General features: G+C 53.8%; 2 protein-coding genes across 6 annotated transcripts; both read right to left on the reverse strand.

Annotated features, from left to right (window-relative positions):
- Window positions 1-358: 358 nt before the first annotated feature.
- Window positions 359-21,842, reverse strand: MAN2B1 (mannosidase alpha class 2B member 1). 5 transcript variants are annotated; one of them, XM_055237195.2, is made up of 24 exons: window positions 21,611-21,842; window positions 20,770-20,872; window positions 20,418-20,591; window positions 19,856-20,049; window positions 18,695-18,827; window positions 18,308-18,453; window positions 15,632-15,748; window positions 12,557-12,639; window positions 12,353-12,473; window positions 12,192-12,270; window positions 11,583-11,692; window positions 11,085-11,192; window positions 10,708-10,824; window positions 9,833-10,018; window positions 6,818-6,915; window positions 6,608-6,725; window positions 3,932-4,050; window positions 3,739-3,840; window positions 3,175-3,262; window positions 2,970-3,050; window positions 2,009-2,236; window positions 1,269-1,424; window positions 1,059-1,161; window positions 359-584 (listed from the first exon to the last, which is right to left on the reverse strand). In XM_055237195.2, exons 1-24 carry the CDS (start codon window positions 21,770-21,772, stop codon window positions 472-474), a joined length of 3,039 nt encoding a protein of 1,012 aa, XP_055093170.1. In that variant the 5' UTR covers window positions 21,773-21,842; the 3' UTR covers window positions 359-471. The 5 variants fall into 5 exon arrangements, with proteins under 5 accessions (XP_055093170.1, XP_055093171.1, XP_055093169.1 ...); XM_055237196.2 differs by having other exon boundaries at window positions 12,557-12,636; window positions 21,611-21,825; XM_055237194.2 differs by having other exon boundaries at window positions 12,557-12,642; window positions 21,611-21,825.
- A 1,277-nt stretch (window positions 21,843-23,119) lies between these two features.
- WDR83OS (WD repeat domain 83 opposite strand) lies at window positions 23,120-24,536 on the reverse strand. Its single transcript, XM_055236810.1, has 4 exons — window positions 24,397-24,536; window positions 24,171-24,276; window positions 23,565-23,662; window positions 23,120-23,470 (listed from the first exon to the last, which is right to left on the reverse strand). Exons 1-4 carry the CDS (start codon window positions 24,444-24,446, stop codon window positions 23,404-23,406), a joined length of 321 nt encoding a protein of 106 aa, XP_055092785.1. The 5' UTR covers window positions 24,447-24,536; the 3' UTR covers window positions 23,120-23,403.
- Window positions 24,537-24,578: the final 42 nt, after the last annotated feature.

The following is a 24,578-nucleotide window of genomic DNA, read 5'->3' on the forward strand; positions in this document are numbered from 1 at the left end:
TCTGTCCCCCACACACACACAAAGAGGTAGGATCTGGCTCTCTTGCCCAGGCTCGAGTGCAGTGGTGTGATTATCACTTACTGCAGCCTTGACCTCCTGTGCTCAAGCAATTCTCCCAAGTAGTCGGGAATACAGACACTTCACCCAGCTAATTTTTTAAATTTTTTGTACAGACAGGGCCTCATTTTGTGGCCCAGGCTAGTCTAGATCTCCTGGGCTCAAGTGATTCTCCCTCCTCAGCCTCCAGAGTTGTTAGGATTACAGGAGCAAGCCACCACACCTGGCTCTGGGTCATAAATTCTGTCCCCCTCCAACAAGCAAATAACAGACAAAAAAAAATCCACACTCAGCCACAGAGTGACCTGAGTCTTAGTAGTAGCATTTTAATGGCAGCAGCCCCAAGAGGAGAGTGAGAGTCTGGTCTGCCCCCAGAGCAGGAGGCTTGGGCTTGGAGGGCCCATCCCAGCAGACCTAACCATCCACCTCCTTCCATTGAACTGAGGCCAGGAAAGTGCGGATTTCCATGGGTTCCAGTGTGATGTTGGCCGGATCCAGCTGGTAGGGAGTTTGGTGGGGTATGGGGCCTGGAGAGGTGCAGGGGGAAGGAGGAGTGAGGAGGTGCAGACTTCCTCTGACTCACCCCACTATGCTTCCTCCCCTGGGTCTAGACACAGCTGCACATCCCCGAATCTGTCTCCAGGGCCTCAATCCCAGACTCTTAACCTGCTTCCCCGGCCCTGAATACCACCCCCAGGTCCAATGTCCTCATACCCTCAATCTGACCCTAGGGGTGATGAACACCCTCCCAGAACTAGACACGGATGGGGATTTTCAAATCTTGTTCTTGGGACTAAACACCACCCACAAACCTCAAGACGCATTCCTGGTTTGCCGCACCCATTTCAGATCCTTTAAGCCCCTAACCTGGGTCTGGACTCTGCACCATACCCTCATGACCTTTTTGGGTCCCGGCCAACATCCCATGCCTCACACATTGCCCCCACCTGCCGGCCCCAGGTAAGACTCCACCCCTTCCCTACCCCTGACCAGGGCTCCACCTGTGTTTGTTGTCCACTTGAGCCTGGAGGCTGCCTCGCGGAGCTGGTTGGCCACCAGCGTGGTCTCCTGCAGGCGGGTGATGGTGAAGGTGGAGAACAGGTCCTGCGGGGAAGGGGATGGGCCCTGATGAGTTGGGGCAAAGCCAGGTTTCCCCTCTCTCCCTCTCTCTTGCCTCTCTCCGATCTCCTTCTCAATTATGCCCTTCTCACCCTCAAGTTCAAGGTAACGGGGGCGCTCAGGTTACGTCCGGAATCCTCTCCTACCGCAAACTGGTGCTCCAAGCGCAGCAGCACCATCTCGGGGCCCCAGCTGGCCAGCGTGAGCAGGTGCACCGAGGGCGGCAGGTCCCTGCGCAGCCCTGAGAACTGCGGGAGAGAGGGCGGGGCTGAGTTGGAGAGGGGCGGGGCCTGGATGGAGAAGGGCGGGGCCAAGCCAGGTCAGGAGGCAGGGCTAGGTTGTAGGGGCGGGGTTTCGCCGGAGACTGGCAGGGCACAGCCGAGAGGAGCGGCCAGGGCCATGACAGGGAGGGCTGAGCCAATGGGGAAATGGGTCGGTCCCAAGCTTAGGGTTCGAGTCCCGAAGGAGTAGAACTGATGTGACCTGAGACTTTGGGAGTTACGGCGGGGCTGAAGCCGCGGGGCGGGGTGAGGCGGGACAGAGCCTGGGGGAGGTGCGAGGGCGAGAGGGCGGGGCTAAAGTGAAATGGGCGGGGCCGAAGGTGAGTTGGTGATTTAGGGGCATGAGCTAGGGCTGTGCCTCTACACAGTCCAGGGAGGTTGGGACTGGGCTGGCACTGGGCGGGGACTGCCCAGGGGATGGGGCTGGCCCGAGGGTTTGGGGCTAATTATGGCCAAATGGATCCCCGCTGAGCCTAGGAAAATCCGCACCCAAACCCGGCTCCCTGGTAGACTTCATTCCAGTCCTCTCTGCCTACACCGCTGCCCCTCACCTGCGTGCGCGGAGGAGCCCCGAGATTGTAGGCCGCGCCGCCACCCTGGGCCAGCACCACCTGAGGGGCCAGGACCTCCTGCTCAGCCAGGAGCCGGTGCCCAGCGGCTGCAGCCTGGGCTGTGTCCAGCAGCACCAGGTGGCGCCCTCGCACCCACGCCCCCGACCCGTTCTCCATTAGTGGCTCCGATACTCCGCGTCCATCGTCCTTCAACAGCCTTCTGTGCACCTGGGGGGAGAGTGGCCAGGAGCGGGTGAGAGTCGTGGGTTTGTGGGTGTCCTTGGGCCAGAAACTGGGTAAGGGCGTGTGGGAATGTCAAGAGAAATTAAAGGGTGGGAGGAACGGATGAGGATGAAGGTGAGGGTCTGGTAGGGCAACCCCAGCAGAGGTAGGATCCAAGTAGGCATGCGAACCAGGCCGGAAGGAGGTAAGTGCCTAACAGGGGGGCCTGGATATGGCACGCCAGAGCCTGGAGGGAGCCTGGGTAGGAAATGGAGAAAAACGGAGAGGAAACGTTGCACACAGAAATGGAGTCCTTGGCCGGGCGCGGTGGTTCACGCCTGTAATCCCAGCACTTTGGGAGGCCGAGGTGGGTGGATCACCTGAGGTCAGGAGTTTGAGACCAGCCTGGCCAACATGGTGAAACCCCATCTCTACTAAAAATACCAAAATTAGCCGGGCATGATGGTGGGTGCCTGTAATCCCAGCTACTCGGAAGGCTGAGGGAGGAGAATCGCTTGAACCCAGGAGGCAGAGGTTGCAGTGAGCTGAGATAGGACTATTGCACTCCAGCTTGGACAATAAGAGCAAAACTCTGTCTCAAAGGAAAGAAAAGAAAGAAACGGAGTCCTCAGCTTAGTGGGGCCCGAAAGCAGAGAACTGGGCTAGAAACAGCCTTCAAGGTCCAGCAGGGGGCCGGGTTGGGAGGACCCTGGCTTGGATGGGGCTCTGACCCACTCACCATGAGCTCCAGCGAGCCATCTCTCAGGCTGCTGCCCCCCTGGGAGCGGTCAGTCAGCACAGTCAGCTGCATGTTTCCATCCTGGGGGTTGAAGGGTAAAAGTGGAGGGCAGTCAACCCCAACCCCAGGCAGCTTTGAGATGCTGCAGATAAGGGGTGATTCCCTTTCTATCGAGGTGGGGAGGTGCAGGGTGGGGGAGAGCTACCGTGATGTAAATCCGGGTGTTGACTGGATAGTAGTTTCCTGCCACAGGCTCTGTCTGGTTCAGTTTCCAGGTGGGTCGATAATCTCGCCTGGGGTTGGGGGTGAGCTGGTCAGGCTTGGGATCTGGCTCCCCCACTTTTTTTTTTTTTTTTTGAGATGGAGTCTCGCTCTGTCACCCAGGCTGGAGTGCAGTGGCGTGATCTCGGCTCACTGCAAGCTCCGCCTCCCAGGTTCACGCCATTCTCCTGCCTCAGCCTCCCGAGTAGCTGGGACTACAGGTGCCCGCCACCACACCTGGCTGAGTTTTTTGTATTTTTAGTAGAGACGGGGTTTCACCATGTTAGCCAGGATGGTCTCGATCTCCTGACCTCGTGATCCGCCCACCTCGGCCTCCCAAAGTGTTGGGATTACAGGTGTGAGCCACTGCACCCGGCCTGGCTCCCCCGCTCTTCACCCTTCCTTCATCCTCTGTCTCCCACACTCATGTAATCAGCAAATTCCGCCACCACCCCTGGGCCCCAACACACCACAGACCACCCCGTCAGTGTTCTCAGTCACCCCCAACCTCCTCTCCAGGATCTCCCGGCCATTGCTGTCTGTGTAGAAGCATCCCTTTGTCTCCAGCGGTGTGTCAAAACGGCTGATGACCTCCTTCCCCCAGGTGTCGCTGTACCCAATGGGATGGCAAGGTTGTGAGCCTTGGATAAACCCCACTCTGCCTTTGCTTCCACACCCCTCTCCCAGCCTGTGCCACTCACCCCACAGGTATCGGCCCCACCGACCACTCTAGCTCCAGGTGCTGCTGTCCCGGGTACAGGCGAACCACCTGGGAACACCAGGCTGAGAAGTTCTGGTGCACCTCCTGCACCAAGGGCGTCTGTGGGCACACGGGTGAGGTGGGTGTCAGTCTGTACCTGAGCAGAGGTGAGTCCTACAAATGTCCCCCAACCCTGGCCATAAACCCCATTAAGGCCTACAACAAGGTCAACCTTCAGTCACTGCCACATAATTCTTTTTTTTTTTTTTTTTTTTGAGATGGAGTCTTTGCTCTTTCGCCCAGGCGGGAGTGCAGTGGTGCGATCTCGGCTCACTGCAAGCTCCGCCTCCTGGGTTCACGCCATTCTTCTGCCTCAGCCTCCCAAGTAGCTGGGACTACAGGCACCCGCCACCACGCCTGGCTAATTTTTTGTATTTTTAGTACAGACAGGTTTTCACCATGTTAGCGAGGATGGTCTTGATCTCCTGACCTCGTGATCCACCCACCTCAGCCTCCCAAAGTGCTGGGATTACAGGCGTGAGCCATCGCGCCTGGCCCACATAATTCTTTTTTCTTTTTTTTTTTTTGAGACAGAGTTTTGCTCTTGTTGCCCAGGATGGAGTGCAGTGGCACAATCTCACCTCACTGCAACCTCCGCCTCCTGGGTTCAAGCAATTCTCCTGCCTCAGCCTCCCGAGTAGAGGGATTGCAGGTACCTGCCACCACCCCCGGCTAATTTTTATATTTTTAGTAGAGATGAGGTTTCTATCCATGTTGGCCAGACTTGTCTCAAACTCCTGACCTCAGATGGTCCGCCTGCCTCGGCCTCGCAAAGTGCTGGGATTACAGGCATGAGCCACTGCACCCAGCCTCTTTTTTTTTTTTTTTTTTTTGAGACAGGGCATCACCATGTAGGCACCTGATCAGCAAATGCTCCCACCTGGTCTTGAACTCCTATGCTCAAGTGATCCTCCTGCTTCAGTCTCCCAAAGTGCTGGGATTACAGGCATGAGCCACTGCACCCGGCTTGCCACGTCACTCCTGAGTGTGGCATAAATGCCTCCTGTTAACCATTGCCCCATAGAACAGGATTCTACCTTGGCACATGGCTACCTGGGATAAAGGCTATATTGTCCAGTCTTCCCTGAGGCTATCAGTAGCTGAGTGACCACAGTTTGCCCCATAGAAAGTGATCCACGTGGTGTCAACAATGTTCCTTGCCCCTGTCCCTCTGCTACTGACTCAAACACAGATGTGGCGGCTGGAGCTTCAGCAGCCATCTTGGACCATGAGGTGGAAACTGAATATTGGGGAAGGCAGAGCAATGAGATAGAAGAGGAGGTCCCAGGCCGGGCGCGGTGGCTCACGCTTGTAATCCCAGCACTTTGGGAGGCCGAGGCGGGCGGATCACGAGGTCAGGAGATCAAGACCACAGTGAAACCCCGTCTGTACTAAAAATACAAAAAAAAAAATTAGCCGGGTGTGGTGGTGGGCACCTGTAGTCCCAGCTACTCAGAGAGGCTGAGGCAGGAGAATGGCGTGAACCCGGGAGGCAGAGCTTGCAGTGAGCCGAGATTGCACCACTGCACTCCAGCCTGGGCGACCGAGCAAGACTCCATCTCAAAAAAAAAAAAAAAAAAAAAGAAGGCCGGGCGCGGTGGCTCACGCTTGTAATCCCAGCACTTTGGGAGGCCGAGGCGGGCGGATCACGAGGTCAGGAGATCGAGACCATGGTGAAACCCTGTCTCTACTAAATGTATAAAAAAAAAAAAAATAAGCCGGGCGCGGTGGCGGGCGCCTGTAGTCCCAGCTACTCGGAGAGGCTGAGGCAGGAGAATGGCGTGAACCCGGGAGGCGGAGCTTGCAGTGAGCCGAGACTGCGCCACTGCACTCCAGCCTGGGCGACAGAGCAAGACTCCGTCTCAAAAAAAAAAAAAAAAAAAAAAAAAAAAAGAAGAGGAGGTCCTGGGTGATTACGGAACCACCCCACCTTCTCTGGACTGACAGCCAGACTTTTTGTTAGAAGAAAATATTCTTCTCTTATTCTAGTCACAGTTAATTTGGCTAACTCTGTTAGAACAGGCAAAACTATATACAGATATGCAGACATTCATCTCAAAGGGACTCACATGAAATGCGAGGCTCTTGAATGTGGACAAATGTGAGTTTTGTCATCTATGAAAGTCAAACATCAATGAGAGGCCCTGGGAAACCACTGTTCCTAGACAGATGCACCCACAGGCATTCACCCTGAGACTCGCCCAAACCCAATCAATCCAAGGGTGGACTCTCAAATATCCACTCCAGATAGAAGCTCCTCTTACTATATAGACTTTGGTGAATTCTTCAAGCAGTGATATTTGGCTCTCCTGATTCATGGGCCAAGTGGGAACGCCCCACCCCCAATTTCCAACACTAAGTATGTAAATGTCCACAGCAGATGTGAATGGCTTTGTATGATGTGTCCTACGGGGAGACTCTCATACAACCAGCCATGAATATCAACTCTATGGAAGGACCCTCAAATATTCCCCCCGCCGATCTGTGGGTCTTAGCCCACTGATCTGAAGGAAAAGTAAATCCTCCCCTCCCCTCACTCTACACATGGCCCACCACCCTCCTGGGCTCCATAACTCCCCCATTCCCAACTGCCCACTCATCATTTCTAGTCCCTGACCTTCACCAGGTGGATCTGAGCCCAGCGGCTCACAGGCAGCGGTTTCTGTTGGTTGGGTCTGAAGATGTAGGCACCTGAGGCCTGGTCACTTTCGTTGTCACCTATACTTGCGTTGTACCTGGGGTTGGGGCAGGTGAGAGTTAGGTAAGGGGCCCTAGCTCCATGCTGAGCACCACCATCCCACCCTCAGGCCTGGTGATCTTCCCTTACCAGAAGAAGGTCTGGCGAACAGGCAGCAGGAGTTGCTGATTCATGTTCATAATCTCCATCAACAGCCCTGTGTCAGGATCAAACGTTGCCCGGATGTGCTGGGCAGAAAAGGGTCCACAGGTGGGTTTGTGTGTGTGCATGTGTTTTTTAATTTTTTTTTTTTTTTTTTTTTTTTTTTTGAGACTGAGTCTCACTCTGTAGCCCAGGCTAGAGTACAGTGGTGCAATCTTGGCTCACTGCAACCCCCACCTCCTGGGTTCAAGTGATTCTCGTGCCTCAGCTACCCAAGTAGCTGGGATTACAGGCGCCCACCACCCCGCCTGGCTAATTTTCATATTTTTAGTAGAGACGGGGTTTCACCATGTTGGCCAGGCTGGTCTCAAACCCCTGACCTCAAGTGATCTGCTCACCTTGGCCTCCCAAAGTACTAGGATTACAGGCATAAGCCACCACGCCCAGCCGGATTTTTGTTTGTTTGTTTTGAGACAGAGACTTGCTCTGTCGCCCAGGCTGGAGTGCAGGGGTGCAATCTCAGCTCACTACAGCCTCTGCCCCCAGGTTCCAGCAATTCCCCTGCCTCAGCCTCCTGGGTAGCTGGGATTACAGGCGCATGCCACCATGCCTGGCTAATTTTTGTATTTTTAGAGACAGGGTTTCACCATATTGGCCAGACTGGTCTCGAACTCCTGACCTCATGATCCACCCGCCTCAGCCTCCCAAAGTGCTGGGATTACAGGCATGAGCCAACGCGCCCGGCCCCTTTTCTTTTTTCAATTAAAATTCTTTTTAGGGCCAAGCACGGTGGCTCACACCTGTAATCCCAGAACTTTGGGAGACTGAGTTGGGTGGATAACCTGAGGTGAGGAGTTTGATACCAGCCTGGCCAACATGGTGAAACTCCATCTCTACTAAATTAAAAAAAAAAAATTTTTAATTTGTTTTCTAGAGATGGGGGTCCCACTATGTTGCCTGGGGCTAGTCTCCAACTCCTGGGCTCAAGCAGTGTGCCACACCCAGCCATTCAACCTGATTTTCTTTTTTTTGTTTGTTTTTGAGACAGAGTCTTGCTCTGTCCCCCAGGCTGGAGTGCAGTGGCATGATCTCGGCTCACTGCAACCTCCACCTCCTGGGTTCAAGCGATTCTCCTGCCTCTCCCTCCTGAGTAGCTGGGACTACAAGCAGGTACCACCACGCCCAGTTAATTTTTGTATTTTTGGTACAGACGAGGTTTCACTATGATGGCCAGGCTGATCTCAAACTCCTGACCTCAGGTGACCTGTCCGCCTCCAAAGTCCTGGGATTACAGGCATGAGCCAATGTGCCCACCCCAGGATTTCTTTTTTTCTTTTTTTTTTTTTGAGACGGAGTCTCGCTCTGTTGCCCAGGCTGGAATGCAGTGGCGCCATCTCGGGTCACCGCAAGCTCTTCCTCCCGGGTTCACACCATTCTCCTGCCTCAGCCTCCTGAGTAGCTGGGACTACAGATGCCCACCACCATGCCCGGCTAATTTTTTTGTATTTTTAGTCGAGACAGGGTTTCACCGTGTTAGCCAGGATGGTCTCGATCTCCTGACCTCGTGATCTGCCTGCCTCAGCCTCCCAAAGTGCTGGGATTACAGGCGTGAGCCACTGCGTCCGGCCCCCCAACCTTATTTTCAATCTCGCCACCTCTTACCAGGGCCTTCCAGGGCTAGTGCAGTCAACCTCTTCCAGGTCCCTGCACTTCCACACTGGCTGCCTACAATCTGTTTCCCACAACAGCCAGAGCACACCTGTGATACCCTAAGTCTCATCAAAGCCCTCCTCTGCTGCGGACCAGGGCCAACTTGGGCATCTGATATGTGAACCACAATGCCAGAACTCACAAGACTTTTAGGGGCCTGTGGGAATGTTTTAACTTCTTTTCTTTCATTTTATTTTAATAAAAATATAAAAAAGATGTTTTCTTCCTAACATGAACAGTCCTACTGCAGAACTTCTTTTATTTTATTTTATTTTATTTTATTGAGACAGGGTCTCACTTTGTCACCCAGGCTGGAGTGCAGTGGCACGATCTCGGCTCACTGCAACCTCTGCCACCTGGGCTCAAGCAATCCTCCTTCCTCAGCCCCCAAGTAGCTGGGATTACAGACATGTACCACGACGACCAGCTAATTTTTTGTATTTTTTGTAGAGACTGGGTTTCACCATGTTGCCCAAGCTGGTCTCAAACTCCTGATCTCAGTAGATCCACCCACCTCAGCCTCCCGTGGTGCTAGAATTACAGGTATAATCCACCATGCCCGTCCTATTTTATTATTATTCTTTTCAAACAGGGTTTCACTCTGTTGCCAGGATGGAGTACAGTAGGACAATCATTGCTCACTGCAACCTCGAACTTCCCAGCTCAAACAAACCTCCCATCTGGGCCTCCCAATTAGCTGGGACAACTCCTGGGCTCAAGTGATCCTCCCGCTTCAGCCTCCCAAAGAGCCAGGATTAGACACATGAGAAACAACGACTGGCAAAAGCCAAAGTCTTCCTGTTGGTCCTCAAGGCCCTCAAGGTCTGACCTGTCACCCGTTCACCCTGCTTCAGCCACACTGAGCTCCTTGTGGCTCCTGGAATTCTGCACACTCTCCTGCTTGAAGGCTTTTGTGCCTGTTATTCTCTCCCCATCTGGATCTCTCTTCCTCCAAATAGCCACATGGCTCCCTCCCTCAGGTCATATCTTAAATGTCACCTTTATCGGGAACACCTTCCCTGAAACGTCCCCGCCAAAATTGCAAACCACCACCTGCCACCAGCTCTGACATATCTTTCAAGTGTCACCCATGATCACACTGGGTCCTCATAACAGTCCCAGGAAAAGACACTGAGGCTTAGACAAAGGCCACTTGCTCAAGGACACACAATGAGGGGAGTTGTGACAGGAGGTCATGAGCCTAGGGACCTGCTGACCCAGAGTCCACACAGCTCACCATGACACTTCAAATTTGTCACAGGAGCAGGAAAGGGGATTGAAATGGGGTCTCACCTCATTTTCGATGGTTAAAGCAGGGGACCAGGGTCTCCTGGGGATGGGCTGTGGTGCACGGGCCTGGGGCTTCCAGCGAGGCACCTGGGCTACTGAATAGGTGCTGAAGCCCAGGGCGGGCAGTGAGGCTGAGAACAGCAGCTCCGGAGGGTGCACCTGGCTGTCTGAGCTGGGAAATATCACCACCTCGGATAAAGGAGGAGGGAAACTGAGTCAAGAGTACCCATGGAAAGCTATACATGCATGGAGACAAAAAACTCAAGGAAGGAAAAGAGTCCTGAGATGGGGAAAGGAAATGGAGGTGTGTGTGGTGGGGGGACAGTCAGATTCCAAGGAAATGATTGCAGAGAAGATTCACCAGGTGGAAAAAAACCCACTGAGAGGGCGGAGAGACTACGGAGTCGGGGTAGTGAAGGAGGAAGTAGGGTAAGAAACCCTTGAGGCACGTTCTCTGGGGAGGAAGAGGTTTGGGGGAGGACGTTTTCTGGAATGAAGGAGATGTCCATAAACAGCAATAAATTTTCCTGGGGAAGCGGGGTATTAAAATGGGGGACTAGCCAGGCACGGTGGCTCATGCCTGTAATACAGGAGGCGGAGTTTGAAGTGAGCCGAGATCGCGCCACTGCACTCCAGCCTGGGTGACAGAGCGAGACTCCGTCTCAAAAAAAAATAAAAAAGGGAGGACCACTCACAGGAGGCAGATGTTCCTAAGGGGAGACTGATATTAAGGGGCAGAGGGTGAAGATACAAGAGGGGGGAAGAGATACGCATGAGTGGGAAATATTCATGGAGGCAGGCGGTATCCATGGGGACGATGAGGAAATGCCCATTGGGGGAGGAGTTCCAGCGGGGAAATATTCGTTGTCTGGGCTCACATCGCTGGGCACTGTCCTGCCATTGGGGTCCTTCACAACGAAAACGCCTTCGCTGACCGGCAGCCGTACCATCCAATTCACCTTCCGCCCCAGGGGATTATAAACGATGACCTGGAACTGGGGAGGGAGGGTCAGAGAGGGCATGGGTCACAGCCGGCCTTCTCCAAACCCACCCACTTTGCACAGAAACGCCCCTGGGTGGTCCTGGTGTGGTCACGGCACTTAAGGCCAAGCCCCCTCGAGATGCGTTGTTCTCTGTCCTGACCCAGCTTCGCAGCCCACGTAATTTCACTCCTGTATAGTCCTCCAAAAACATTTTCCAACTACCCCCTCTAAAGCCCGTCTGACCTAGATCCACCCCTCCCGTCCCGGCTCACGCGCGCCGCCGTCTGGCTGAGCGGGCAGATGCTGATGTTTAGCTGTCGGCAAAAGGTGAAGTGATCTTTGAAGCCTCTGAGCCGCGCCAGCGCGTTGCTCAGAAGAACCTGCGGAAGAGCGCAAAGGGATCGGTGGGTTCTGGACGCCAGGCCTGACTCCTCCCCTCTGCTCAGGCCCCGCCCCGTTCCGGTCTCTGTCCCGCCTCCCTCAAGACTCGCCCCAAAAGCCCTTCTAACCCCACCCTGCTGCCCTTGACTACACCCCATAGCTGTCTCCGCCTCCTCTTTGCCCACTCTCCGCCTCCTTTTCCCCTCCAAAGCCCCGCCCCGTTCCTGTATCTTTCCCCGCCTCCTACAAGCCCCGCCCCCACGAGCCCTTCTAGCCCCGCCACACGGCTCTCGGCTACGCCTCACACCCGTCTCTGTCCCCTTTCTCAGGCCTTGGCCCCGCCCCTTCCTGTCTCCACCCCCGTGTCTCCCAAGTCTCGCCCCGCGCACCTCGCAAGGCCCCCAGCCTGCAGCAAGCTGGCGCGCGTAGTCATTGGCCACGTGCTGGCGGGAGGTGCCGCTGACGGCGTCGTGATGCTGGAGCACAGCCATCGCCTCATCTGCTCATAGACAATGAGTCCGGTGAGGTTCTGTGGGACTCAGCTCAGACCCCAAGGGGAAGCGAAAGGTCCGGTGCTGGCGGGCAGGATTCTTAGAGGCTTTAAGAAGGAACTCGAGGACGGCCGGGCGCGGTGGCTCACGCCTGTCATCCCAGCACTTTGGGAGGCCAAGGCGGGCGGATCACGAGGTCAGGAGATCGAGACCATCCTGGCTAACACGGTGAAACCGCGTCTCTACTAAAAATACAAAAAATTAGCCGAGCGTGGTGGCAGGCGCCTGTAGTCCCACTACTCGGGAGGCTGAAGCAGGAGAATGGCGTGAACGCGGGAGGTGGAGCTTGCAGTGAGCCGAGATCGCGCCACTGCACTCCAGCCTGGGAGACAGATTCGAGACTCCGTCTCAAAAAAAAAAAAAAAAGAAGAAACTCGAGGGGGGCGGCCTAGGGTTGGTTTCCAGCTTCAGCCGCAAACCTTTTCCCCTCTTGGGCCCGACACTTACTGAGGGCTGCACTGTCTCCTGAGCCATAGGGTCCCACGTTGGCCGCCAGGCCCACCAGTGCCTCCAGCTGGTTGCACACCTGGAGGCAGAGGGGTATGTTGGGGCGCTCAGCCTGTCGGGCCTCAGGGGTGCATGCCCCCTCTAGCCCAGCTCCTACCCACCTGCAGGAAGTTGTAACTGAGGCGCTCGTAGCGTTTGAGGGCCGGCCGACTGGAAAAGTAACCGGTCCAGAACTGGTGGGGGCCATCGGCGTAAGGGAAGAAGTCATCATGTTTCACTGACCTACAGCGGCAGGGGCATTGAGGGCAGGGTCGTGACCCACGGGGCATGCCAACCCCCCCAAGCTCCCCAGTTTCCCCAAATACCAGGTGAGGTTGGCCTTGTTCAGCTCCCAGAGGTAACAAGCGGGGGTGGAGTAGAGAACATGGACACTGCTTCCTTTTGCCTGCTGCTGGGGGAGGCGACGGAGTGAGCCCTCGGGAGTCCGCACCTTCCTGGGGGCCCACACTTCCACATATGTGTGCACATTCATGCATCCCGTAGGTTCAGTTTCTCTAAATACATATTTGGCGTGCAAGCCAATGGTCGGGTGTGAAAATGAATTTTGGCTGAAGTCAAACATGACCACTAGCCTTTTTTAAAAGGATTTCAGAGATGCAAGAATAAACCTGAAATTTTACTAAACTTTTACAATAATTCCAACTTTATTATTAAAAACTTTTGTGGAGGCCGGGCGCGGTGGCTCACGCCTGTAATCCCAGCACTTTGGGAGGCCGAGGCGGGCAGATCACGAGCTCAGGAGATGGAGACCATCCTGGCTAACATGGTGAAACCCCGTCTCTACTAAAAATACAAAAAATTAGCCGGGCGAGGTGGCGGGCGCCTGTAGTCCCAGCTACTCTGGAGGCTGAGGCAGGAGAATGGCGTCAACCCCAGGGGGCGGAGCCTGCAGTGAGCCGAGATCGCGCCACTGCACTCCAGCCTGTGAGACGAGACTCCGTCTCAAAAAAAAAAAAAAAAACTTTTGTCGAAAAACTCAGTGTGAGATTATAGGGCAGGAATAATCGTTTTGCAGGACCGTCAGATTGTTACCAAAAAACACAACTTTTTTTTTTTTTTTGAGACGGAGTCTCGCTTTGTCGCCCAGGCTGGAGTGCAGTGGCTCAATCTCGGCTCACTGCAAGCTCTACCTCTCAGGTTCATGCCATTCTCCAGCCTCAGCCTCATGAGTACCTGGAACTACAGGTGCCTGCCACCACGCCTGGCTAATTTTTTGCATTTTTTAGTACAGACGGAGTTCACCGTGTTAGCCAGGATGGTCTCGATCTCCTGACCTCATGATCCGCCCGCCTCGGCCTCCCAAAGTGCTGGGATTACAGGCATGAGCCACCGTGCCCGGCCTAGACACAATTTTTATAATGAATGGAGGTGTACTTTCACCTGAGCAAGGTGGAGGAACAAGAAAGTGATCTATGTGAGGAAAAGGATGTTTGTTTTGCACGTGCTGTGTCCCCAGTGTACACAGTAGGTGCTCAATAAACTTTTTTTTTTTTTTTTTGAGACTGAGTCTCACTCTGTCGCCCAGGCTGGAGTGCAGTGGCACGATCTCGGCTCGCTGCAACCTCTGCCTCCCAGGTTCCAGCGATTCTCCTGCCTCAGCCTGCGGAGTGGCTGGTCTTACAGATGAGTGCCACCACGCCCACCTAATTTGTTGTATTTTTAGTAGAGACAAGGTTTCACCATGTTGGGCAGGCTGGTCTCCAACTCCTGTCTTCAGGAGGGCAGGAGTTTGAGACCAGCCTGGCCAACATAGTGAAACCCTGCCTCTACTAAAAATACAAAAATTAGCCAGGGTTGGTGGCACATGCCTGTAGTCCCAGCTACTTGGGAGGCTGAGGCAGGAGAATCGCTAGAACCCAGGAGGCAGAGGTTGCAGTGAGCCAAGATCGTGCCACTGAACTCCAGCCTGGGTGACAAACCAAGACTCTGTCTCAATAAATAAATAAATAAATAAAATTTTAAAAAGAAAAAATAAATAAAAATACATGACATAAAAGAGCTGTTTTGGTCAAATAGTGCTGGGAGTGAGTGGAAGGTGGGAATGGAGATTGTACCGTAGTGAGGACAAGATTGATGGGAAGGGGTGTCTGAGATGGGAGAGGGGAGACAAGTTTCTGTGCTGATGAGAGTGACTGACTGTGCCCACGGCCACAGCCACAGGCCACTTAGTGCAAAACACTAACACATCTGTGTTGGGTAAAATGATAACTGCCCAAAAGTGTCCATGTCCTGATCCCCAGAACCTATTACCACATTAGACTACATGGCAAAAGGGGAATTAAGGTTGCAGATGGAATTGAGGTTGTTCATCAGCTAAACTTAAAGTAGGGAAATTAGGCCACCGCTCACATCTGTAATCCCAGCACCTTGGGAGGCCAAGCAGGGTGGATCACGAGGTCAAGAGATCGAGACCATCCTGGCCAACACAGTGAAACCCTGTCTACCAAAAATACAAGAATTAGCTGGGCATGGTGGCACGCGACTGTAGTCCCAGCTACTTGGGAGGCTGAGGCAGAAGAATCGCTTGAACCCGGGAGGTGGAGGTTGCAGTGAGCCGAGAGCACGCCACTGCACTCCAGCCTGGGCGACAGAGTGAGACTCCATCTCTAAGTAAGTAAGTAAGTAAGTAAATAAATAAATAAATAAAAATGTAGAAGAGGGAGGCAGAAGAGGTGAGAATGAGAGAAAGGGATGTGATTACAGAAACAGGGTCAGAAAGATGCTATGTGGTTGGCTTTGAAGATGGAGCCAAGACTTTGAATGTGGGCAACTTCTAGATGTTGGAAAAAGCAAGGAAACGATATTCTCTCCTAGAGACTACAGAAAGAACACAGCCTTGCCAACACCTTGATTATAGCCTGGTGAGACTCAGGCTGGACTTTTTTTTTTTTTTTTTTTTGAGACAGAGTCTCTCTGTGGCCCAGGCTGGAGTGCAGTGGTATGATCTCGGCTCACTGCAACCTCCGCCTCCTGGATTCAAGTGATTCCCCTGCCTCAGGCTCCCGAGTAGCTGGGATTACAGGTGCGCACCATCACACCCAGCTAATTTTTGTATTTTTAGTAGAGACAGGGTTTCACCATGCTGGTCAGGCTGGTCTCGAATTCCTGACCTCATGATCCGCCCGGCTTGGCCTCCCAAAGTGCTGGGGTTACAGGCGTGAGCCATCGCGCCCGGCCTCATGCTGGACTTCTTACCTACCGAACTGTAAGACAATGTATTTCTGTTGTTTTGAGCTGCTAAGTGTGTGGTCATTTGTTATAGAATGACCACAATAGAACAATAGAAAACAAAGACAGCACTGAGAGCTATGCACATGACCCAAGGCCCCCGGATGCAAGCGCACATGTGCACAAGGGTACCACAGGGTAGGCACACTGACCTGCGCATTTACCAGCCGGATGAGCTTGTCAAGGTTCTTGAACCACATGTTGGCATTCTCATATTGGAAGTCCGAGCCCATGGTCATCACAATGTGGTTGGTGCGGTAATACCGGCCCTGCAGGCAAGAGGGGAGTCCTGAGGCCAGAGAATCCTGGGCCATCCCTGTGTATAGTTGTGTTTTGATGTATATGGGGTCAAGGATGTTGGGTGCACATACAGGCATGGGTGGGGGTATGGCACATGGGAGCATGGGGACACAGATAAAAGTAGCCACTGGTTGTTGAGCAGTTCTCTTGGACCCACTACCTAGAAGAGGGCATCCAGGCACCATGCCATGCTATCTCTTGCCCAGCCTATGCTATCTCTTTTTTTTTTTTTTTTTTTTTTGAGACGGAGTCTCGCTCTGTCGCCCAGGCTGGAGTGCAGTGGCGCAATCTCGGCTCACTGCAAGCTCCGCCTCCCGGGTTCACGCCATTCTCCTGCCTCACTCAGCCTCTCCGAGTAGCTGGGACTACAGGCGCCCGCCACCATGCCCGGCTAATTTTTTTGTATTTTTTAGTAGAGACGGGGTTTCACCGTGGTCTCAATCTCCTGATCTCGTGATCCACCCGCCTCAGCCTCCCGAAGTGCTGGGATTACAAGCGTGAGCCACTGCGCCCGGCCTATGATATCTCTTCTAATGAGGAATGCACATAAATCCAGGAGGGGGATATCGTGATGGTGAATAGAATAGCATCTTCCTCCAAGGGGCATGAGAACATGATTACAGGGGCTCACACCTGTAATCCCAGCTACTCAGGAGACTGAGGCAGGAGGATCGCTTGAGTTTAGGAGTTTAAGACCAACCTGGGCCACATAGCAAGACCCTGTCTCAAGAAAAAAAAAATTAATCTAAAACAATTTTTTTTTTTTTGAGACAGAGTTTCACTCTGTTGCCCAAGCTAGAGTGCAGTGACATGATCTCGGCTCACTGCAACCTCCACCTCCCAGGTTCAAGCGACTCTCTTGCCTTAGCCTCCCAAGTAGCTGGGATTACAGGCGTGTGCCACCACACCTGGCTAATTTTTGTATTTTTAGTAGAGACAGGGTTTCGTCATGTTGGCTAGGCTGGTCTCGAACTCCTGACTTCAGATGATCTGCCCATCTCGGCCTCTCAAAGTGCTGGGATTACAGGCGTGAGCCACCATGCCCGGCCATCAATTTTTAAAGAAAGGAAAAAAAATGTTTTAAGGAGAACGTGTTACGCCAGGCATGGTGGCTCACACCTATAATCCTAGCACTTTGGGAGGCCAAGGCAGGAGGATCACTTGAGTTCAGAAGTTTGAGACCAGCCTGGGCCACATGGTGAGACCTTATCTCTGTGAAAAAATAATTTTTTTAATTATAAAAATGTTAAAGGCTGGGCACGGTGGCTCACGCCTGTAATCCCAACACTTTGGGAGGCCGAGGCTGGTGGATCAAAAGGTTAGGAGTTTGAGACCAGCCTGGCCAATATGGTGAAACCCCCTTTCTACTAAAAAGACATAAAACTTAGCCGGGTGTGGTGGTGGGCACCTGTAATCCCAGCTACTCGGGAGGCTGAGGCAGAAGAATCACTTGAACCCAGTAGGTGGAGGTTGCAGTGAGCCGAGATCATGCCACTGCACTGCAGCCTGGGCGACAGAGTGAATCTAAAAAAAATAAAAAAGGAATTCTCAATAAAAATGTTAAAAATAGACTGGGCACAGTGGCCCACACCTGTAATCCCAGCACTTTGGGAGGCTGAGGCGGGCAGATCACCTGAGGTCAGGAATTCAAGACCAGCCTGGCCAACATGACGAAACCCTGTCTACTAAAAATACAAAAATTAGCTGGGCATGGTGGCAGGTGCCTGTAATCCCAGCTTCTCAGGAGGCTGAGGCAGAAGAATGGCTTGAACCCGGGAGGCAGAGGTTGCAGTGAGCTGAGATCATGCCACTGCACTCCAGCCTGGGTGACAGAGCAAGACTCTGTCTCAAAAAAATAATAATAAATAATAAATAAAAATGTTAAAAATAGAGGCCAGGTGCAGTGGCTCATGCCTATAATCCCAGCACTTTGGGAGGCCAAGGCAGGCGGATCACTTGAACTCAGGAGTTTGGGACCAGCCTGGACAACATGGTGAAACACCATCTCTAATAAAAATACAAAAAAATTAGCTGGATGTGGTGGTGCGCGCCTGGAATCCCAGCTACTCGGGAGGCTGAGGTGGGAGAATCGCTTGAATGCAGGAGTTGAAGGTTGCAGTGAGCTGAGATCTGCTCTCCAGCCTGGGTGACAGAGCAAGACTCCATGTCAAAAAAAATGAATTAATTAAAAATAAAGAGGCATGGTGGCTCACGCCTGTAATCCCAGCACTTTGGGAGGCCAAAGCAGGTGGATCACTTGAGGTCAGGAGTTCAAGACCAGCCTGGCCAACATGATGACACTCCAGTGCAAAAATACAAAAATTAGCTGGATGTGCTTGTTTGAACCCAGGAGGCGGAGGTTGCAGTGAGCCGAGATCACACCACTGCACTCCAGCCTGGGTGACAGAGTAAGACTCTGTCTCAAAAAAATTAAAAATAAGGAGAACGTGTTAAGGGATGCCTGTACCATGGAAAGGGCTCATTGCATTGTATATACTGGACTCGAAGGTTCTGGACACCAGGGTTACCTGGGCAGTGGCCACATTTAGGAAGTAATCGACCAGCTCCTTGGCGTTGTACTCGGGGCTGCGGGGGTCCTCCACCACTGGCTGATCGACACACAGCACATCCCAGCACAGATTCCTTGGCGGGTTGTAACCATTGGGAAGCACACCTGCAGGTCACACCAGGTTCAAGGGGTGGCCCATCACCCAGACCTGCCCTGGTTTCAAAGCCGGCCATGTCCCACCCAGGATGGGCTTCAGAATTTGTGTCCCAATGCAAAAGGAAATGCAGGGCCTTTATTCCCAGACTATAGGAATTCCAGGACAGTGACAGCAAAGCAGATATCAAACCCAGGACCCTTCTGAGTGTGTGGCACCATGGCTGGCCCTGCCCTCACCAAGCCCCCTCACCAGTGAAGAGGTCCGCGGTCGGGGGCTTCAGGCTGGCGCTGGCCCGCCACACCTGCTCCATCTCCAGCTTCTGCATCCGTACCCACTTATCTTGATAATCAAGGCGCCCAAAGAAGAAGCCATCAAAGCCCATCTGGGGATGAGGGAGGAAAAGGCAGTGTGAATTAGCGCCCAGCCCTCTCACCACCAAACTCCCCTCTGCTTGGGAGGGGCAGGTCAGAGCACAGGTTAAAAAGCAGCACTAGGTCGGTGTGATGGTTCTTGCCTGTGATCCCAGCCTTCTGGGAGGCCAAAGCAGGAGGATCACTTAAATCCAGGAGTTTTTGAGACCAGCCTGCACAACACAGGCAGACTGTCTCTACAAAAAAATTAAAAATTAGCCAGGCGTGGTGGTGCGCTCTTGTAGTCTCATCTACTAGGGAGGCTGAGACAGGAGAATCGCTTGAATCCGGGTGATTGAAGCTACAGTGAGCTAGGATTGCACCACTGCACTCCAGCCAGGATGACAGAGCAAGACTCTGTCTCAAACAAAAACAAAAAACAATAAACAAAACAAAAACACGTAGGGCTGAAACAGAGAGGCCTCCAGCTTATTTCCAAGCTTGGGGAAGTTTCAGAACTCACCACCCTGGGCTAGCAGGGAGAGGGCAGGTCCAACATCAGAACCCAGGTTCACCTCCCCAGTGCTGTCAAAGCTCAGAGCAGGCCTGACTCCAGGAATGAGGTTCCCCCTTCCATAGCCTGAGGATGGATAGGGTCTGAGCACAGGTAATGAAGCTGTTTTTAAGGCTCCGTCTCAAAAAAAAAAAAAAAAAAAAAAGAGTTGTGCAGAAGCTGCTTTAGAGAAAGAAAGTCGACAGAGACAGTCTTGCATAGAGAAAGGAGAACCTTACATGAGCATTCAGCGTGATGAAGATCCAGGTGATCGTGATGATAGGCACCAAGAGGGGCCTATTAGGGGAGACGGCGGAGCCAGCTGGAGCTGGGTCAGCCTGGGGCTGGGCATAGCCAGCTGAGGCCAGAGCTCCAAAGTCACTGGCCTTACGGCTCACTCAAGGGGCAGGTCCTTGTGAGATTGCAGGGAGGGGGCGGGGTTTGAGTGGGCGAGGGAGGAGCCAGAGCGAGTGAAGGAGTGGGCCCAAGAGAGGTCCCGGGTCGCACCTGCGCAAAGAGCGAGGCCTGCTCCCGAGAGTGGCCGAAGGGGTCAATGTGCCAGGCCACACGGGGTCGCCCGTCATTGCCAAATGTGTCCTCCAGAAAGCGCAGCCCGAGTGTCATCTGGTCCACGATGGCACCGTAGTGGGTGGTTGCCTCATCGTTCATCACCCAGCCACCGTTGGCGAACTCCAGGCGCCCTGTGCCAGGACAGGCAAGGTCAGGGTCAGCGGTCAGAGCCAGGAGTGGGAGCAGGGTGGCTGATACTGGGAATGTGAAAGCCTGCCTGTGTACTCATTTCTGGCGGAAGGACAAGAGGGGTCGCTCCCAGGCCATAGTTCCCAGATATGGGAAACAGGCCCGCCTGCATGGCAGGCTTTCCAGAGGATGCACGGCAGGTGGGGCCTTGTGGGATGTATAGGAGTTCTCCAAATGGAGAGTCCAGGCAGGTGGAGCGACACGCATGTTGTACAGTTTGCAGATGGCATAATAAAATCTCAGAAACCAGAGATGCAGAAGCAGAAGCTGGGCTGGGCTTCCTCTTTTCACTTCCTTGGGGCAGGCTCACCCTGGCGCACAAGGTCTCGCACGACTTCCTGTGTGGCATTTGTCTGCTGGTGCCACCAACGGGAGAAGAAGGCAATCTCCACGTAAATGAAGCGACGGGTGGGATCTGCCAGCAAGGCAGAGATGACCGAGTCCAGGATGTACTGCACACCGGCGTGCTGGATGTCATTCTTGACTGTGGATAACAGGGATAAGGCTCTCAGGGCACAGCAGAGCCAAGGGGGTTATTCCTAGACACAGAAGCCCAAGCCCTGGATATTAGGGTGACACTGGCCCCACCCTAATGTCCAGGACCCAGAAGGGATTACCGGGACCATGGGGATCCCAGGGACCAGTCCCCATCCTCTACTCACTTCCATAAAAGTACTGGTCCACGGTTTTGAGCCAGCCTACGTCATCATGTGTGTGAGGCACCAGGTGTACGTTCAGCATGTTCGGCTGCACTGTGGGGCATGTCTGCACAGGGACCCCAAACACACATACCTTGTCAATAACCCCGGAGGTCGGGGGCTGCAGAGTAAGTCTTGATCTGGAGGTGAGTGACTCAGAGAGGCCTGATCTCGCCTATGTGCAGAGGAGGCCAGGCCCTCCCAGGCAGGACACACACATACATAGTTGTGCTCATAGATACAACTCCCACTTTGCACAATCCCACAGGGCAGCTCTCATTCACACTCTGGGAAAATAATAATAGAAGTAGCTGATGTTTGTTCAGCATTTGCCAACAGCAGACGGCCACCCTGGGAGGTGGGGTGATGTTATCCCCAGTTTCCAGATGAAGGCACTGAGGCTCAGAGAGGATAGGTGACTTGCCCAACGTCACACACTCAGGAAGTGTAAGAGCTAGGCTGGAATTTCAGGCAGACTCCAGAGTCCCAGCTCTCGGCCAGCACCTCCCGCCACACATACACTGCTCACCCCCTGCCACCTCCTGCCCCTCCAATCCCACAGTTAAGTGCAGACAAAGTGTAGGCAAGCATCCCGGAGACACGGAGGCAGGTACAATCAGACACAGTCCTATACTCAGATGCGCACAGCCAGACCTCGCAATGACACAAAGCACGCACTCAGACCACACTGTCATATCATTATCCATTCACTAGACACCCACAGGACAGACCCACCCACACCTCTAGACTGTATTCGGGGTTTCACTCTGCCTACTGTACGTTTCCGCTTGGAGGCCCCACTCACCTCGTATCCCCCGGCCCGAGCACCGGGAGCCGCCAGCAACAACAAAAGGAAAAAGCAGAGAGGCGGGAGCGATGGCCGCAGGGCGCGGGAGATGGTCCAGGGGCCTGCTGCATCCAGGCAGCCGCGAGCGCAGACCCCCGAAGCCCGCGCGTAGGCGCCCATGGCTCAGCAGCTTCCTCTTGGGGTTCCCGGGCCCTGGAAAGGCCGGGCAAACGCCCCGCCCCCAGACCCGGCCGGGCCAATCGGGGGGATGGGGGCGGGGCCAGGGCCTGGCGGCTCACCGGACAGAAGCTGTAGCCCTGGGCAATCCCGGGGGTCGTTATAGGAAGGTAGGAAAATGCCACCCTTAGGGCACTGGTTGGGCTAAAGGTGACATTGGCGTCTCACGGGCTATGAAAAGTCTTGGAATGCCTGTTAATGCCAGTAGGAGCAGAAGTGCTTTTCCTAAGGGGGCCAGGTTTTCCTAGCCGGTATAGTGTGTCCATGAGAATCCAGGGTGTCCCATGGACCTTCAGTGTTAGGATCCCCGAAGGACCTAGCTTGCCTAAGAGGTGGATTTGATGAAGAGTCCTATACTGTGGGGATTGGGACGTTGGGTAAATACCCTTGGAGTACTGGGGATGGGATCCAGCCTGGTTGAGAAAGATCCCTGGGTGTTCCGGAGAGAAAAAGAGGGTCTGACAAGTGGGGAAGGACCCCGAGTCTCTCATGCCTTTCCCAATTCCTACCAGTTCATTCTCTGATAAGAAAACAAAGCCCAGGCCAGGCGCAGTGGCTCAAGCCTGCAATCCCAGCACTTTGGGAGGACCAGGCTGGTGGATCACTTGGGCCCGGGAGTTTGAGACCAGCCTGGGCAACATGGGTTGTTTTGTAGAAACGGGTTTGAAAACACAAAATTTGTAATTTTACACAAAATGTAAAAATACAAAAATTAGCTGGGCATGGTGGCACATGCCTGTAATCCCAGCTACTTGGGAGACTGAAGCAGGAGAATCACTTGAACCTGGGAGGCGGAGGTTGCAGTGAGCCGAGATCAAGATCATGCCATTGCACTCCAGCATGGGCAACCAGAGCGAAACTCTGTCTCAAAAAAAAAAACAAAAATTAACTGGGCATGGTAGCACACATTTGTGGTCCCAGTTACGTGGCAGGCTGAGGTGGGAGGATTGCTTGAGCCCAGGAGTTTGAGGCTGCAGTGAGCATAGATTGTGCCACTGCACTCAGCCTGCATGACAGATCAAAGCCATTTTCTTTTTTTCTTAAAAAGAAAAAAAAAAAAAAAAGGAAACCAAAGCCCAGATTATCTAGGTCAGCAGGCCATCTGGTGAGTTGCCAGAGGGCAGAAGTCACTGTCTTGTCCCTAGCACCTGACTTAAGACACAAGGTTTATGAAGTAAGCAAGTGAACAGCCAGAAGCCTCCAGACTGGGGCCCCACGCCAGGCCTATGGGGCTAGAGCCCTTCCTGCCAGCTAGGAGGAACACCCCAATGAACAGAAGAGGCTGACAGCCAGAGTGAAAAACTTTATTATTAACAAGTTTCAACGAGAAAGCAAATGAATACCCCTAAAAACAGGGACAGCATCTCCCCCAGCAGCAGGCAGGGGAAGGGAGGCAGGAGGGGTAGGCCTAGGGTGTTCTAGGAAAGGGCCAGGTTCCCTCCATCCAGCTGGGGGCACTGAGACAGCCTCATTCGGGGAAGTCCAGGATGGCAGCTGAGGGCAGCAGGTTGAGCAGCCAAAGCCCAGGCCTAGTGGATAGACAGAGTCCAAAATGTGACCCTTCTAGGCTGATATCACCATGGGGGCGTCATGGGCTGAGGATTCTGCAGATAGGACATCACCACGGCAGAGATGGACAGCCTGAGACAGGAGAGAGTTGTCAGTCTAGGATGGGCAGGCTGGGGTCCCCCCACCCCTTACTCAAGAGTCACTTGTTCTGTAGGCCAAGTCTCACATGAAGCTACTCATCATTTGCTTCGTGTCCTCCGAGCTCCGAGAGTTGGCAAAGCTGATGAAGGAGCAGTAGACAGCGACCCAAGCACACCACTTCAGCTGGGGAAAGGTAGGTGGGTGGGCAGGTCAGTGAAAGGCATAACAATGAGTCCTCGAAGCCACCTTTCCAGACACCAGTTCATGCCCACTGATTCCATCCAATGCAGCTGGGACCTTGCCCCCCTGGAACTCCTCAGTCCCACCTGCTCATGGCATACTCCAGATACATGGTTTCTAGTTCTACTGTCTGGCCTGCGTCTCTCAGGGCCAAGAGAGACTCTGACATCCCACATGCTTAAGACCCTGCCTTTTTTCCACGAGTCCTCTCCAAGTTGCTTCAAAGCCTGGCCCCACCCGCAGACCAATCTGCCACAACCCCACCCTGACCCGAATCCTTGACTTCACCAAAGACTGGGGCTTTCTTGGCCCAGCGTCATCCCAGCCCCACTCCCGGCCGATCTCAGGTCCCGCCCCATCAGCAAAGACAAGACGCCGGCTTCATACCAAACCCGCCCCTGGGCCTCGTTCTCAGGTCCAGCTACACCCATAGAAGCTCAACCCCGCCCACCTTAAGCATAAGGCCGCACATGCTGAAGATCATGCCCAGCAGGTTCATGTAGTCCGGCGTCGGGTCGTCCAAGGCCGGGTTACATTCACTCGGCGGGGGCTTGTACCTGCGACAGGCTCGAGGGTCAGGGGCGCTCAGGTCGTGCCCCCGGGATAGACAGGCGCTTCCCAGGACCCCGATCCACACCCACAACCCGAACCCGTGGCCATGACGCTGGGGTCCTCACCTCAGCACTTTGTTCGGCCTCCGTGGGTCCGACATATTGTTAGTAGACATAGCGAGTCGAAGGCCAGGTCACGCCTCTTCCGCTGCAGGAATTGAAGCTTCCGGCGTGCAAGCTGAGGGCGGATTTTGGAGTAACACTCGAGGCCCTCGCACTTCCGTTCCTCGTAACAGAGGCTTGGACTC

This window comes from Symphalangus syndactylus, chromosome 13, assembly GCF_028878055.3.
Source record: "Symphalangus syndactylus isolate Jambi chromosome 13, NHGRI_mSymSyn1-v2.1_pri, whole genome shotgun sequence".
In the NCBI taxonomy this organism is placed as follows: Eukaryota; Metazoa; Chordata; class Mammalia; order Primates; family Hylobatidae; genus Symphalangus; species Symphalangus syndactylus.